Source organism: Capsella rubella, unplaced genomic scaffold (genome assembly GCF_000375325.1).
Source record: "Capsella rubella cultivar Monte Gargano unplaced genomic scaffold, Caprub1_0 scaffold_4, whole genome shotgun sequence".
NCBI classification, from domain to species: domain Eukaryota; kingdom Viridiplantae; phylum Streptophyta; class Magnoliopsida; order Brassicales; family Brassicaceae; genus Capsella; species Capsella rubella.
Genome location: NW_006238920.1, coordinates 3113855 through 3128887, shown reverse-complemented (window position 1 = coordinate 3128887; position 15033 = coordinate 3113855). Strand labels below are relative to the sequence as shown.

At 37.6% G+C, this 15033-nt stretch overlaps 2 protein-coding genes across 5 annotated transcripts in view; both read right to left on the bottom strand.

Annotated features, from left to right (window-relative positions):
* Positions 1 to 6515: 6515 nt before the first annotated feature.
* Positions 6516 to 9507, bottom strand: LOC17888438 (U4/U6 small nuclear ribonucleoprotein PRP4-like protein). 3 transcript variants are annotated; one of them, XM_006293881.2, is made up of 7 exons: positions 9439 to 9507; positions 9222 to 9320; positions 8944 to 9052; positions 7959 to 8685; positions 7302 to 7758; positions 7024 to 7221; positions 6516 to 6917 (listed from the first exon to the last, which is right to left on the bottom strand). In XM_006293881.2, the coding sequence occupies exons 3-7, from the start codon at positions 9017 to 9019 to the stop codon at positions 6723 to 6725; spliced, it is 1653 nt and encodes a 550-aa protein (XP_006293943.1). In that variant the 5' UTR covers positions 9020 to 9052; positions 9222 to 9320; positions 9439 to 9507; the 3' UTR covers positions 6516 to 6722. The 3 variants fall into 3 exon arrangements, with proteins under 3 accessions (XP_006293943.1, XP_023640734.1, XP_023640733.1); XM_023784966.1 differs by having other exon boundaries at positions 9222 to 9341; positions 9439 to 9479; XM_023784965.1 differs by lacking the exon at positions 9439 to 9507 and having other exon boundaries at positions 9222 to 9392.
* Positions 9508 to 11760: 2253 nt separating this feature from the next.
* LOC17889764 overlaps positions 11761 to 15033 on the bottom strand; it is a 5772-nt gene continuing 2499 nt past the window's right edge. Inside the window, exons 4-12 of one of the 2 annotated variants that reach the window (XM_006296475.2) lie at positions 14640 to 14769; positions 14302 to 14454; positions 13983 to 14221; positions 13819 to 13888; positions 13451 to 13657; positions 12823 to 13055; positions 12604 to 12682; positions 12387 to 12521; positions 11761 to 12294 (exon numbers count right to left, since the gene is read on the bottom strand). In XM_006296475.2, coding sequence (XP_006296537.2) covers positions 12124 to 12294; positions 12387 to 12521; positions 12604 to 12682; positions 12823 to 13055; positions 13451 to 13657; positions 13819 to 13888; positions 13983 to 14221; positions 14302 to 14454; positions 14640 to 14769 — 1417 coding nt within the window. In that variant the 3' untranslated portion in view covers positions 11761 to 12123. Of the gene's footprint in view, positions 12295 to 12386; positions 12522 to 12603; positions 12683 to 12822; positions 13056 to 13087; positions 13354 to 13450; positions 13658 to 13818; positions 13889 to 13982; positions 14222 to 14301; positions 14455 to 14639; positions 14770 to 15033 lie in introns of those variants that run through there. The other variant, XM_023784202.1, reaches the window with a different exon arrangement.

Here is a 15033-nt window from a genome sequence, read left to right as displayed (position 1 = left end):
CTAATTGGTTTTTATGGATCTAAGTTTTGATTTACGAAAAATCCATTTTTGGCTCTAATGTTAAAAACCTTGTCGATCTAATTCAACAAACCCAAATTCTTCTGATTCAAATGATTTTTTTTCTTTAGATTTTTTTTAGTTTGATTTAACAAAGAAATAGCCTAAAATATTGCATTTTTATTTAACTGGAAAAATTATAAAATCCACTATTACTAACTTTCAAATCCATTAGTGATGTATTTCAAATCCACATAATAATACCAAATCCACGTTCAATGTATTAGAAATCCATCAAATTTTAAAATCCATTTAGTAATTTAAATCCATTAAATACCTTTATCCAATAACACCCCCTTAATGTATTTTTTATTAGTTATTATTAATAAATTGTAAAAAAGAATTTTAAATTAACTGAATGAAAATGACAAATCATTAAAAAATGCGTTTATAATAGTTTTAGTCATATGTGTGAAAAAAAATTGAATTAATAAATAACTTAAGGGTAATAAGTTTATAACAACAAACTAATTTTTAGTAATATGGTGACAGCGGATTTTGTTGTAAGGGACAAACGATTTGATAGTGAGGTACGGTTTAACTGTCATATTAGGGGATAATATGTGCTTTCGCACGGATGACGTTTTTTAAATAATGACTAAAAATACAAAATTATTAATCGATTTATATTAAAATTTGGTATGCAATAGTATAAGATACACATAATAGCGTGTTTACTGGTATAATTTAACTTTAATTATATAGAGACTAAATTGCGTATTGATTTGTATATTTTAACTACGTATAATAAATATCATGTCTATATTAGGTTTCGTTTCAATATAAGTATGCGTATATTGTATATTCGAAAATATTTTGTATGTAAATAGCGTGTATAATTGTATATTAGGTTTGGTTTAAATTTGACATGTATATTGTGTATGTATGTTATTGTGTATTTGATTTTTTTTTTAACAAATAGTTTTAGAAATTTTTTAGTACACTAACTGATATTTGTAACTCGATAATTATATTTGTATATTTTTATTATTATTATTGTAAACATAATTTGATATTTTAATTTTGGATATGGCTAAATAATTGTGTATAGTTTTAAAGCACCCGTTAGGTTCATATTTTTGTTGAATTATACCCGATCATATTCTTAAGGGAGCTTAACTTTTATTTCTTTTGATAAAATAAAACTATTAAAATATTTGTTAATCATTTTTACTGTATATATAAAATTTAAATATGATAAATTAATCATTTTTTGGCTTGAATCTAAAAGTAACTAATTGAAATTCAATTACTGCACGGAGTTTGTCTCTTTTTTTTTTTCTATTGATTTTTGTTGTAATTCTCACATCTAACCTCTCAAAGTTAGTTCTATCACTCTTTTTTGTTTTTCTTTCTATTGATTTTTGTTGTAATTCTCATATCATACCACTTTTGCAACTATCATTCAAGAGATGGGTAAGAGCAACTCCAATGGTTTAGAATCATTGGATGATTTTAAACCATATTTGTAATATAAATAATGTAACAGTAAAAATTAAGAACCTTAAAATGTTTTTAATTTTTTGGGAAGTCCAATGGTAAACTTATAATAAGAGATTCTAAAAATTTAAAATTTGTGTATACATCACTTGCTTTCACTCAAATTATACAAACTCAACTGACTCTTCATCTCACAATACTTCATTTCACAACACTTCATCTCATAGTTACAACAGTTCATCTCAATGCTTCAACCCAACAATTACCAATGTATGCAAGCTGAAAATGAAATGAGAATCAAAGATAAGTTATGTTCTATTCAAACAATTCAAAACCGATTAAATGACAATCTGAACAAGACACAGTCAACTGATTCGTTGATCAGACCATAACACAAACTGAAGAAGACACACGCAACTGATTCATTACAAGGAACAGAACACATCATTGATCAGATTCATTAACACAAACTTATTTATGCTTTAAAAGAACATAACACATCATTGATCATTCCAACTTATTTAAGCCGGCCTAAGAACATACCATAATACAAACTGAACAAGATACAACTCAACTCAACTCACCGATGAAAGACCAGCCAGAGATTAACATCACGGCGGCTGAGAGACGAGATTGATTGCTTATTTGCCTCTGAAATCAACCCAACAGACAGATCTCTTTGCTTTGCCTTCAGAAAAAACATGAGAGAAAGAGAGATAAGAGAGAATGAGAGAGACGCGACGCATGAATTTTTTTTCTTTTTGGTTTTGCTTTTTTCCCTCAATCAAACACTGACACCTATTAGTTTTTTAATGTTTCTGAAAACCCTTTGTTGAGATACGATTCTTAACATAATATTGAGTTTACATTTATTTTTTAAAACTTTTGATCTAAAAACTTGCTTAATATACCCTTAAGCCACTCCATTGGAGATGACCTAAGGAAGTTGTAGAGTTGAAAAGGAGGAACCATATCCTAACTTCAAGGAAGGCTAAGAGAGTTCTTAGTTTCAAGAGGTATGCTTTGCGGAATAGGTGCCAAGTCCACTGGTCATTGGTCCTAGAGAGGATTACTAAGCCTTTCTACTGTTCCACTACGTCTTAAGGCCCATGCAAAGTCAAGCTCAGTGACTTTAAACAAGCTCACTTGGGAGGAAGTCCCAATGGTATCCTTGTATATATTTATTTAAGATTATGTTGTTTTGGATTATTTGCGTTTGTTTTAAGTGTGTTCAGGTGTGATTATGAGCAAGAAAAGGTGCTAACGGGCTTAAAGAGGAGAAAAGGAAGAGAAAATGAGCCAAATGGACCTTAGAGCCCAAAACCAGAAGCCCATTCGGTGGAGTCAACGGAGTAACGGTCGAGTCAACGTCACCCGAGTGTTCAATCTGAGCCGTCCGATCGTGTTCAATATGAGCTGTCCGATCGGGTCAAAGGTAGCAACGGTCGAGTCAATGACCAACCCGATTTGAATTTTGAAATTTAAATCCCACCCGACCAAAACGCTCCCCTCTTCATTTTTTGTCCCCTCTCACCCTCTATATAAAGCACAAACTCGACTAAAGCTCCTTTACTCTCTCATTTTGCAAAAAACTCACTTCTCTCGTTAGATTTCTCTCTTCCTTCTCTCTAGTTCACTGTTCTTCATATTTTCTGGATTTGTTCTTTCTTTTGTTCTTGTTGTTCTCATTTTCTGGGTTGCTAACCTACTAAAGTTGAGCTTTGAGTTCTTGATTCCCAGAAAATTAAGATGTCTTCATAAAGATTTCAACCAAGGAGAAGAAGCCTTTCAAGATCACAAAGGGAGGCCCATCACAATCAAACCGCTGAAGAAATTGCAAGAAATTTCTTAAATGTCCAAGCTGCTGGATCCGGACTCGATTGGGCCAAAAAAGAGAAGAAAGATGCCCGAGCTCGAGCTCGGACTCGATCACCCAATCGGGTCAGTCGATCGGGTCAAGACATCCCGATTTCAAGAGAAGAAGTTACAAGGGGGGAGAGGCCAGCAAAGGAGGATGTTGATGAACCTATGGAAAACATTGAGCCTAGGAGAACTGTTGCACCAAGGAAGAGCAAGAAGCTCCCTCCCTCCCGAGGAACTCTATACCATGTTTAGGCGACAAAGGTTCATTGGAACCTGCTACCCTCACTGGAAGACAATGAAGGAGCTGGGAATTGCACGAGATGTTGAGTTCTTGTTCGAGAGGTGCGGGCTGGGTTCGTTCCTGACCAAGAACAAGGAGGCCTACGATGAGGAGACATGCTACGTTCTCGCTTATCTTCAGCTCCATTTCTATGAGGATGAGTCCGAATTCTACTCGGATGAGTGTCTTGGCTACATCACCTTCATTGTGAGAGGTACAACCTAGTCTCTAACATTTAAGGAGGTTGAGAATCTCTATGGCTTCCAGCAAGCAAATGGAATGAGCCAAGATGTGCTTAAAGAGGAGATCAAGTCAGTTTAGAGAACCATTGGAGACGGGAAGGAGTATACCTCCTCCAAATCGAATAGTGCTCAAATTCAAAGCTCGGTCATAAGTTACTTCCACAAATCTCTAGCTAGTACAATTTTCGCTAGGAAGGAGACCGAGAACGTGAATGAGAGTGAGATTCAGCTAATAGACATAGCATTAAGTGGAGTCTTGCCTAGCACTAGGTATGGTAGAGAACTTGTTGGAGATCGAACGGATGGTAGCCTTGCTTCGGTTCTATTGGATCAGTTGATGTATTACAAGGATTGGGTCAGTTGATATATTACAAGGATTGGATCAGTTGATATATTACAAGGATTACATAACTTCCTGATTGTTTCGTCCTGTCAGAGAAGCAACAATCTTTCGCCGGCAGATAGGTCATGGGTTAGAGAAAAGTTTTCCAAAACGCGATCTTTCATTTGTGCCAGTCGAGAAATGGGTTTCGGTCCCTTTCCCAGCGACACCATGTCAGAGCATCTCCGTCGAAACACATCCGCACGGCCTTTAACTTCTCTGTTTCTGAAAACTCCCCCATTTCAAAGTACTGCTCGACTCGCTGAACCCAAGCCTCTGCGTGTTCGCCATTGAACATACGGATCTCGATCTTCCTCGTTAACGGCTCGTTCTTCTCCAGGGTTTCGCTTGGTGCTTGTGTCTGTTCCGTCGGTGGTGTTTGCTTGAACAGGTGAGCTACGCCGACCGTGTTGACGGTGTCTGGTTTTGTCACCCACGATCAACGCTCCTCACCAAACAAACGGTTCTGAATCAGCTCCAAAACGTCAAGTTTGCGCATCTGCTTCTCCATGACGTCCAACTTCTCCATGACGTCCAACTTCTCCATGTTTTTCTTCATCTCTTTAACGTCATCTTCTAAAGCGCTGAGGTTTTGGACTTCCCCTTGCAAACCTTCCACAACCTTCTCCATTTGTTCCATCTTACTTGGTGTCATAATGATCAAACTCCAGAATCTTGGTGCTCTGATACCAAAATGTTATGATTTAGATCAGTAAACTCACGAACAATGTAATGATAGAAACGATTAACTTTATTGATAGATAAAAGACAAATTTTTGAGAGACTTACTGGTATCTCTCCCACCCCCTTACAAAATGATACCAATTTCTGGATACCCTTTTCCCTTCTCCCCTTACCTTGTCTTATACTACTTTTACTAAGAAAGCCGTTAAGGCTAGCAAGGTGACAGTGACAACCACTAACCACAATTTATTTGAGTAACCTTAGTTATGATAAAGCAACCCTGGTAACAAAGGCTATGATCTCATCTTTAAGTGCTTCCTGAAGCTTCCAATCCCTTCCCTCTTTCTTGGGTTTTCTTTTGGGCCTTTCTTGATCTCCCATATTGGTAAAGCAGTGGAGGATGTCGGGCCTCAAAGCTATCAGTTTCACATACATATACGGCATACTCAGGTGATATATAGTAATTGGAAAAACTACCAAAGGAATTAATTAAGCTTCCTAACTAAGCTTAGTAAACTTGCCTACCAAGTCAACTGAGTCACGAGCTGCAAGTGCAAGTATGTATGCGCATGACACAACGACTCGAGCCGGGCTTTTGCATCATCGATCACTTCCATCCCTCTTAGACCGAAGTTCGCTAGAGCGGCTTGCTCCACAGATTTCCCTTTTGATTAAAACCAACCCATCACAACCCTAATAATATATCATATATGTTAAAATTCAACAATCAATTAACTTGCATATATATATAATTGAAACAATCAAGGAGGTGATCAAGATTAAATAACAAGGAAAAAGAACTGAAACCTGAACAAAACAGTCATGGAAATGAAAGCCTAAGCAAGCCAGGGGAAATTGTGAGATCAGAATCAAAGTGAGATTGAACAGTGGATCTTACTATGGACTCAGCTTTTGGACATGAAGTTGAATAACAACCATTTTTTAACGATTGGCTTCTCACTTCTTTTCCCAACACCAACACTAACACTAGTATGATTACATAACAACACTAACACTCTTTGTTCTATGTGTGATGCGTTTGTGCAATGATGTTCAAGAACCAACTTATATTTATATCCATTCTCACACTCATACATACATGCCTTTGTCTCAATGAAACCCTCATCATCTTCTTTCTTCCTCAAGTTCTCAACTTTCTATTGTCGCTTCCTCAGGTTTATATCTACTTTTACTCTTGTGACATACTTAGAATCTTGTCAACTCATGTTTCAACCATCTAACATACTATATAATAACTAAAAGATGGGACACTCGTCAACGTGTACTTGAGGTTGTTTGGTCCTAAATCAGAAAAGTCTCTTTGTATCCATCTTCTCGTCTTCCAGGTAGGTCTCAGATAGATGTATATTACCATACATATGTATAATGAAACAATTGCTATTTGATTGTTTCTATTGCAGGCGCTTTAGCGTGCACCTTCTGTTTCATACTTCGACACTTTCTTGCCGGTGAAGAGTCTCTAGATCCTCTGTTCTTCAGACAAGTTACAAACACAGAGCATTACTTTGGTTCCTTGTACAATCTAATGAGTAATATAGCGACGGAATTTTTGGTAAACATATTTTGAAAAATCTCATGTATACAAAGTTTGAGTCATTTCCTTTTGTTAAACGCAATGGCAAAGTTTCAAAGACAACATGATATTGTATAGCTCTCGACAAGATATAAGTACTGATTTAATGATTTCTAAAAGGCTAATCGCTGAACCTGGAGTACAATTTGTTATGTCCCGGCACAAATATGAAAAGTGAAACTAAAGATCTACGTCCATTGTTTCTTTCCCTTCGTCTTCATCTTCACCATTTTCACTGCTTGTCCAAAGCTTGATGGTGCGGTCATGTGATACAGTTGCGATACACGAGCTATCTGCAGTGATATCGAGAGAGGCGACTTTTGACTCATGCCCTGCTAAGCTTTTAACCAGCGAGAAATCTCTTCCTGACCATATCTGGTAGAGGTAGAGAAAATGTAAGAAATTAGAATCAAACTATAAGCAGATGAAACATGATAAAAAAAAAAAAAATACTTAGGGAAGGGACTGTAGAAGTATTTACATTGACTTTCATGTCATATGACGCAGTGGCCAGGAAGTAGCCTTCTTGTGGTTCGTATTTCACTTGAGACACGAGGTTAGCATGAGCTGGGATGATGTACAATGACTTCCTCATTCTTAGATCCCAAATACGGCATTGATTATCCTCACCACCAGATGCCAAGTGATAGCCATTAGGAGAGAAATTCACTGAGAGAACCTGGAGAAGCATATAAAACAGATGAGATTTAGACATTTGGATAATGGTTAGTAAATAAGAGAACAAAAATAGAATCTTACAGGTCTGATGTGTCCTTGGAAGACAAGAATACTCCTACCAGTGCGGAGATCCCAAACCCGAGCGAGTGAATCAAGCCCACAAGAAGCTGCTAAAGCTCCATCTTGTTGAAAAGCAATTCCATAGACACTGCGACTGTGACCTTCTTGCAAAAGCAGCTCTGCACCCGTGTTTATATCCCACAATCTCCATGTTTTGTCAAAGCTGGTTGTTCCCAGGTATCTCCCTGACGGGTGGAAGGCAACACGTGCAAGACGATCCAAATGGCCTTCAAAAGTTTGTAGAAGCGTTCCATCAGTTTTCCATAGCTTCGCAGTTCGATCAGCAGAAGCAGTTGCTAGACAATCGTCCACAGGGGAGAACACTACATCAGTTGCACGTTCTTTGTGATCCTTCAAGACAGCAATCTTGTTTGTAACTTGAGGCATCTCCCACAATTTAGTAACTCCACTTAGAGAACTAGACAAAGAAAGAAAAACCACTTAGTAAACAGAAGAGGAATTATGTGTATCACACAAATCAGGAACTTTGAGAATGTGTAATGCATGAACTAAACATGGAGTATGTTATTTCTAATATAAAGCTACAGGCCTAACGAACTTCATGTTCTTTATTCACATGTATCAATGAAGTACGAAGGAGATAGAAGAGACACATACCATGTGGCAAGTATTTTCCCATCACGTGAGAAGGAGCAGCCGGTAAGTGGACGATCATCACCAAAATTACTGCAATCAAGAACCATGTCTTTAGCGTGCTTTAAAGCCCACTTAGTCTCTGCATCCATATCTTCATCTGGATCATCCCTTCGCCGCTTTGCACGCTGAATCCTGACAGCAGCTCTCTTGACAGAAAACTTGGCAATTTCTATTCTAGCCTCTCTAAGTTCCTTTGGACCCTCAGTAAAAAAAGGGTATTCAGGTACTTCATCATCCACATCCTCTTTTGGAGCCGCATCTTCTTCGTGAGCTTTAAGCAATTTATCCAATTGCCCCTCGAAATCAAGCTTACCCATAAGCCCAGCCAGCCTAGATCTTCTCTCCATTTCCTGTTCTCCAAATAGAGTAATGGGTTCCCCAAGACGTCTAAGGCGATCCCTAACAGCATTGTCATTTGTTGGAACTGCGACAGCAGCACCACGACGCTTTATCAACAACTCTTGCATTGCCTTTTCCTGTCTTTCTCTAACCTGCCTACTCTCTTCAGATATCTCAAAATGTTCACCGTCTGAATCCGAATCCGATTCACTGGTTTTCGCTCCACCATTTTGCGAAACAGGTGGCCTAAAAGTAGGTGGGCGGGCAACTGGAGGATGTGGCATCATTGGTATTGGAGCCATTGGTGGGGGAAAGGAAGGAGGAACCACAGGTGGTATGGCAGAGAAACCTGAAGTTTTAGTACATATAAAACTTCAATTACAAGAGTTAACGATCACCAAAACCAAAGAAAACCCAGCACACGTATGGAGTCATGGACTAGGCAGAACAAAGTAAGTTGTAATCTAGATGCAATGAGACACCAAAACCCTTTTACACAGTATAATATTAGAGAAAAGACTCTACCAGGAAAAAGTGAAGTAGTGTGAAGGCATTCAATTACATGTAATCTTAGATATAACAAGTAACTTGAATGCTAACAAATTACCTGGCTGAGAGGAGGCATCTTGTAGAATTTGAGCTGTAGATGTCAATGAGACATTATCTTCCTTGTTGGGTTCCATGTTTTCCTTAATTAGAGCAATCTAGAGAAACCCCTGGAACAAAGGAGAACACAAAACCAGTTAGTTCTCTGGGCAGTATACAAGAAGCATTACCGAATAAAGAAAGAGAGTAGCTTTATTCTTAAATCAAAGTATTGGTGCTCTCTCAGGAATTTAAACAAACACCTAACAGTCAAAAGTATCAAGCTTTCCAGGAACTTACCAGGAACTGAAGAAACCCAAGAATCTCGTTACTCTTTTCGAAACCCCCAAACACGAAATAGACTTCTCTGCTGCTCAACAGCTCAAAGCTCTATGGATCCTGAGAAAAAAAACCCATAACCTAATCAACAACCCAATTTTGTTAAATATCCATCTTCACCAAAAACACAAAAGAGAAGCTAAATCAGATATTTTCGAAACAAATAAGTTGTTCATACCTCTCAAAATAAAACAATGAATAAGCCTTAAGGAAATAGAGAAGCTGAGTGATTCTGATTCCGTTTACACAACTTGAGAGACAGACAGAGGTTTTGAGTCTTCTTCTTAACCAACTTTCTGAAACGGGTCGGTTTATATTGGGCCTTTTCTTAATGGGTCTTTTCTTAATGGGCCTTATTGGCTTAATCAGTAAATTTTCTTGCAACCCTAAATCCATTCAAGTATCATGTTTTTTTTTTGTTCTCATGTATAGTTAGGCGTGTCAAAATGAGGCAGTTCGCTCAACTCGGCTCAGATCATGACGAACTCGAGTATTTCATGAGCCAGCTCAGCTCAGCTCATTTATTATATGAGTTTCAATATGTAAACTCGAACTCAGATCATGTTGATCACGAGTTAAATGAGCAAGTTCGCAAGCAAATATAAACAAATATTATAATAACAATAATTCAAACTTTATATAAAAAATTATAATAAATCCGATAACATAATGCTAATGTTAAACATTAAAAATAAATCAAAATAAATTTGAATTCTCTTACAAAAAGCATGATTTGATCAAGAAACTGGTAGCCTTTTCTATCATGTTTCAATAGGAGTATAGCTAATTTGGGCAATATTCAATGTCAAAGTCCAAGACATTCATGAAAGCTATAGCTCATGTCATACCAAATCTGACTGACAAAAAGTTGAACCTTTTTGGAAGATTAGACACTTTAAGATTTCATATATACCTTGTGATGAGTATCTTGTAGAGTGTCTTAGAAATAGGACATGATTCGACCGGGCTATAGGTTGTTTCTTCTCTTCTAAGGGTAATATGCTTAAGCTTGACTGACTAGCAAAGGTCCTGCAAGTTTCTCAGGCTCTTGTGCTAGTAAATGAGTTATAAATATCATCTCAGATGTGCAATAAGCAAAATACACCGACTTGCTTGTAGCACTCTCTTTAGTAAGCGTTGCTACCATACCTGAAAAATATGACGCGAAGGATCAAAGGCGTGAAAATCCGAGGTAATCACTCAAGTCTTTGTGTACAAACAGAAACTTATCAGCTCCAATGGCGTAGATATTCTTGAGGCCTCCCATTACTTCATGTGTCACAAGATCACTATTATTGTCCCAAACAATAAAATGAGGTTGACTTAAGAACTTTGCCAGTGGTTTCCTCCACTTTGCAGTTTTGTCACAACCTTTAGAGGGCAAAGCGGCATATCAACCATGTTAAGACAAAATCAGTCTTTCAATATCTCATCCGCATAGAGTGTCCTGTCACCGAGCCTTGCCTCGACATATTTCAATAAGCGCAACGTCTTATCAGTAAACAAATGTTCTGCAGTTGCTCTATCAACAGCTCTCCCAGCTCTTCTCCAAATCCTGATCTGAAACATCCATAGCTTTTCTTGGAGAAGTGCTGCAAAAACACTTCCCCAAGCACCAGCACCAACACTTACAATCCTCAACAGATCCTTATCTGATTTCCCCAAAAGACGACGAAATACATCAAGCTTCTCTTCCAAATTAAGACCATTATGATGAACAGACCCGTTTGATTGCAGGCTCTTGGTCTCAATGCTTCCCACCATTCTCTCAGTCCACACCAAGAAATTCAAACAAACTAATGGCAATGAACAAATGTCTAGAAAACATGTTTTACATGCTTCTACAAATGTCTAGAAAACAAACTAATGGCAATGAAACATTACATGCTTCTGCTTTGCATTACAGCACTTCTTTTTTCTGATCAAGTTAAAGTTGTGGCTTCAAATTTATTGGTTTTGTCTTAATGTATTCAGGTCATTCTTACAATGAAGGGTGATAAACTTTTCTTTCTTTTCTGTTTGATTTCTACTTAGGAGCTGGGTTCTACCTCAATGCTACTCAGGAAAAGTGGAAGAACTGGCGTATGTATGATTATGTTGTCAAAGAGTTGCCAAAACTCCTGAGTGAAAACTTTTCTCAGCTTGACACTACAAATGCATCTATATTAAGTTATAGCTCACTTCAGCTACTTGGCAACCAGAATTGGCTTTGTCCAAGTATTAGTATCAATAAAGCAAATACACTTGTAATGTCTTGTGTTCAGTAACTCCTCTGTGTGCTCTATTGTCTACAATAATATTACAATAATAAATCCATGTTTGCTTCATACCTTATTCAACAAGACAGAAGAACATAAATGTATAAGACAAGAATCCTTTAGACACAAAGATTTAGTGTTTCCTTTGCCAAGCTTAGGCATGATAAGTACTGTTGGCATGAATGATGCATGGTTTTGTGTGTTGGTGAAGGTGAACACTAATTGTAGTTTCCAATGCGAAATTGAGGTTCAAGAGTGTATTAGGTTCAAGAATTTGGAGAGGTTCAGATACAAAATATGTTAAAGACCAAATTAGGTTTCTCATTTCTCTGATCTACCAAATGTGTTTACAAACAGTACAATCAGTAATTTTTCAGACAATGTGTAGTTAGGTCACAACCTCACAGGAGTTGAGTTCCCCGTTTTCACCATTGAAGCAAACAAATCTTTAATATGCAAGCTGGTATCATTTGCTGAACTGATGTGTAGCAGGCCTGTACACTTCACCAGCTCTGCAATAACTCACCTCGGAGGAATCCTCTTTGCTTAAACCACCAAAAAAATACTGGGTTCCTTTTCCTAATGCCACCAAGAATTTTAGAGTTCTACCACCAAGAAGGCGTATTTCGGTATGTCCTCCCGCTGTCCCTCCAGTATCGCCTGCTTGCACTTGTCTGATAAGGAGGGCTACTTGCTTCCGCAGCCTTTCTGCTTCTGTAGCTTTCTCTAGATGCCCTGGCTTTTCTAATTTCTTCCTCGAGTTCATAGTCCGACCTCTGTTAAAACAAAAACCTGATCAGTAACATGTCATACGTGGCAAGCGTAGGATGTTCTATTCCTAATAAGTGTTCATGGGGGGAAAATTAACCTTAGTCGGGTCAGAAAGAACTGAATATGCCTCTCCAATCATTTTGAAGAGCCTATCTGCACCCTTGTGAACCTCTTCTAATATCTCCTTCAACCACGGTCCTTCACTTTCACTTCTGACAAGAATCTGTGCAGCCTGAATACACATCAAGGAGGTAATATCAGCAGATTTAAAATAATGATTTGGATCATTGTCAGCCAATAAAACACTAGGTAACCTTGTCTGGGTGATGTCTAAGAGCTGCTTTACGGTATGACTTTTTGATATCAGCCGCAGTGTCAGTTGTCTTCACTCCCCTGCAAATTAGCAAAATGAGATTATATTATAGTCTGATATATCAGCTTACAATTTTAGTGAAATTAAATGCATAGAGTAATTTTAGCCTCGGCGCCAATAACATGAATTGTTTAATTGACTGTGCGAAAAGTTAGCATACATGATGAGGAAGAAATCCAGAGGAATGCCCTCTTTTGATTTTTCTTCCATTAAAGACAACCGTTGACGGGACTGCTTTAGTTCTTTTCTGCTGCTTGCACGATCAGCAGATGTCTCTGGTGTTTTTGTCTTATCACTTTGCTTTACGAGAATGCTGATAAGCCTCTGGAGATCACTAGCTGCTTGACCATAATCTCTGATCATCTCATGTAATGTGGCTCTTCTGGAAACTGCCTGAAAATGGAAGGATAAATCAGGTTAATATTTTAATGAAACCTCAACGATGTTTAGATGCTGCTTCATTACCTTGCCACATTTCAAGAAAATAGATTATACATGCTCCTTGTTTAAATAGTATTGCTTTCCAATTAAGATGTGAAAAAAATCTTGGAAGAAGCATTATACAGCTAAGTGTCTTTGCTTGTGAACTTGAAAGATATATAATTTTTCTTTTGTTTGGGAGTATACACAAATATTATTTTAGGAATTGGTATTCCCAAACGAATCTTACTGCACCTGCCTCGACCAAATCCTATACAAAGCTTCACAAGCATTTTGTTCTAGCTCAGAGGAAGGCTTGTGAGTGTGCTCAGTGTTCACTAGTTAAAAGCTAAAATATTATGATATACCTTCGTGTAGTTTTCATCAAGAGCCATGGCAAGACTACAGTCAGCAATTGCATCAGCAATTTGGACTAGGGCCTGATTAGCAGCTGCTCGATTGCAAAAGCAAATTGCTGCAAAAGGGCGTGAGTCAACATTTCTTGATAGAGCAGCAGTATACTGCTCTACTGCTTCCATATACTTTCCTTCCCGAACAGCTTCATTACCTGCGTTCTGTAATCACAGGAGAAAATTTTGATAAACGTAACCAACGCAGGAAAAAACATTTGTATCAGCAAAGAAGTATAATGATTGTATCAGACCTGTTGATGTTAAAGAGAACATTATACCACACAGAAATATGAAGAACACCTAAGTTCCAACATAGAGCATACCTTGTAACGCAAAAGTTCAGAAATGGTGGCCACTAAAAAAGCTGGTGACTCACGACACTCTTCCTGATTCCTGGAGAGCAAAACATACACTTTCAGCAAACAAATAGATAACATACATGCATATCAATCAATTTATTATATCACAAAATAGAAAAAGCGTTTACTCATTGTAGTTATATTCCACTTGCTGCAACTTTTCTAATATATTAAGGGACTTCTCAAGGTTTCCCAAGTAGAAGTGCGACTTGGAAATCATGTTCCATCTCCACACTATTAGGGCGTGATGCGTAGAGCCTAATCTATCAACATTTGTCGTCCCACCGATCCCTTCTGAAACAATATTCCTCTCAGCCGTCTGAAGGGTATTGTCACAAAGCTCAATCACTTCTTTATAACGTCGGATCTGCACAATTCACATGGAAGATCATCCCCACTGAAAGCAACATTCAATTTTTTTAGAGCTAAAAAGGAAAGGCTACTCACCATAAACAGGGCCTCGGCCTTCATTTGAAGCAATTTATCTGAGCATGAACTAATCAACAAGGCATTGGCAATTGGAACCAATGCGTCAGATGCACCATCAGGTGTTCTCTTCTCCAATAATATGGATGCACAGCTGGTAAAGTCAGCTACCCTCTGCCGGTAAGTAAAATAAAGTATGTTCAATTTGACATTACCAGAACTATGAGCTGATTCAGCACATTCTTGGCAAATAAACCTCTGAATCATTCTACCATATACTACATCCTAATTGATAAAGCATAAAATTAATTTGATTAGACCATGGTAGAAAGTGATATATCTGAGGAGAGAATGCGTACTTTAGCCTGTTGTAAGCCTTCAGCTGCTTCTATAGTAGTTCGTCGATCCAAGCAGACACTAGCGGTGGATTCCATGCATTTATTAAAATACTGCACTGCTGATCCAAGTTCCCCCAGCACAAGATGACAACTGAAGCAAGAAAGAAGGAAATATGAATAAATCAAATTCAATTAAGTAACATAATCATTGATTTACAAGATATAGAGTTTAAACTTCATTTTAAGATGTACACTTCCTTAGCTAACTTCAAGAAACTTCGATCTGAAACTTTAGCTGGCTATAAAGGTTAAGCAAAAAACAAGTATGAATAAATCAAATTTAAATAAGTAACATAATCATTGATTAACTAGATATAGTGTTTGAACTTCATTTTTAAGATTAACACTTCCTTGG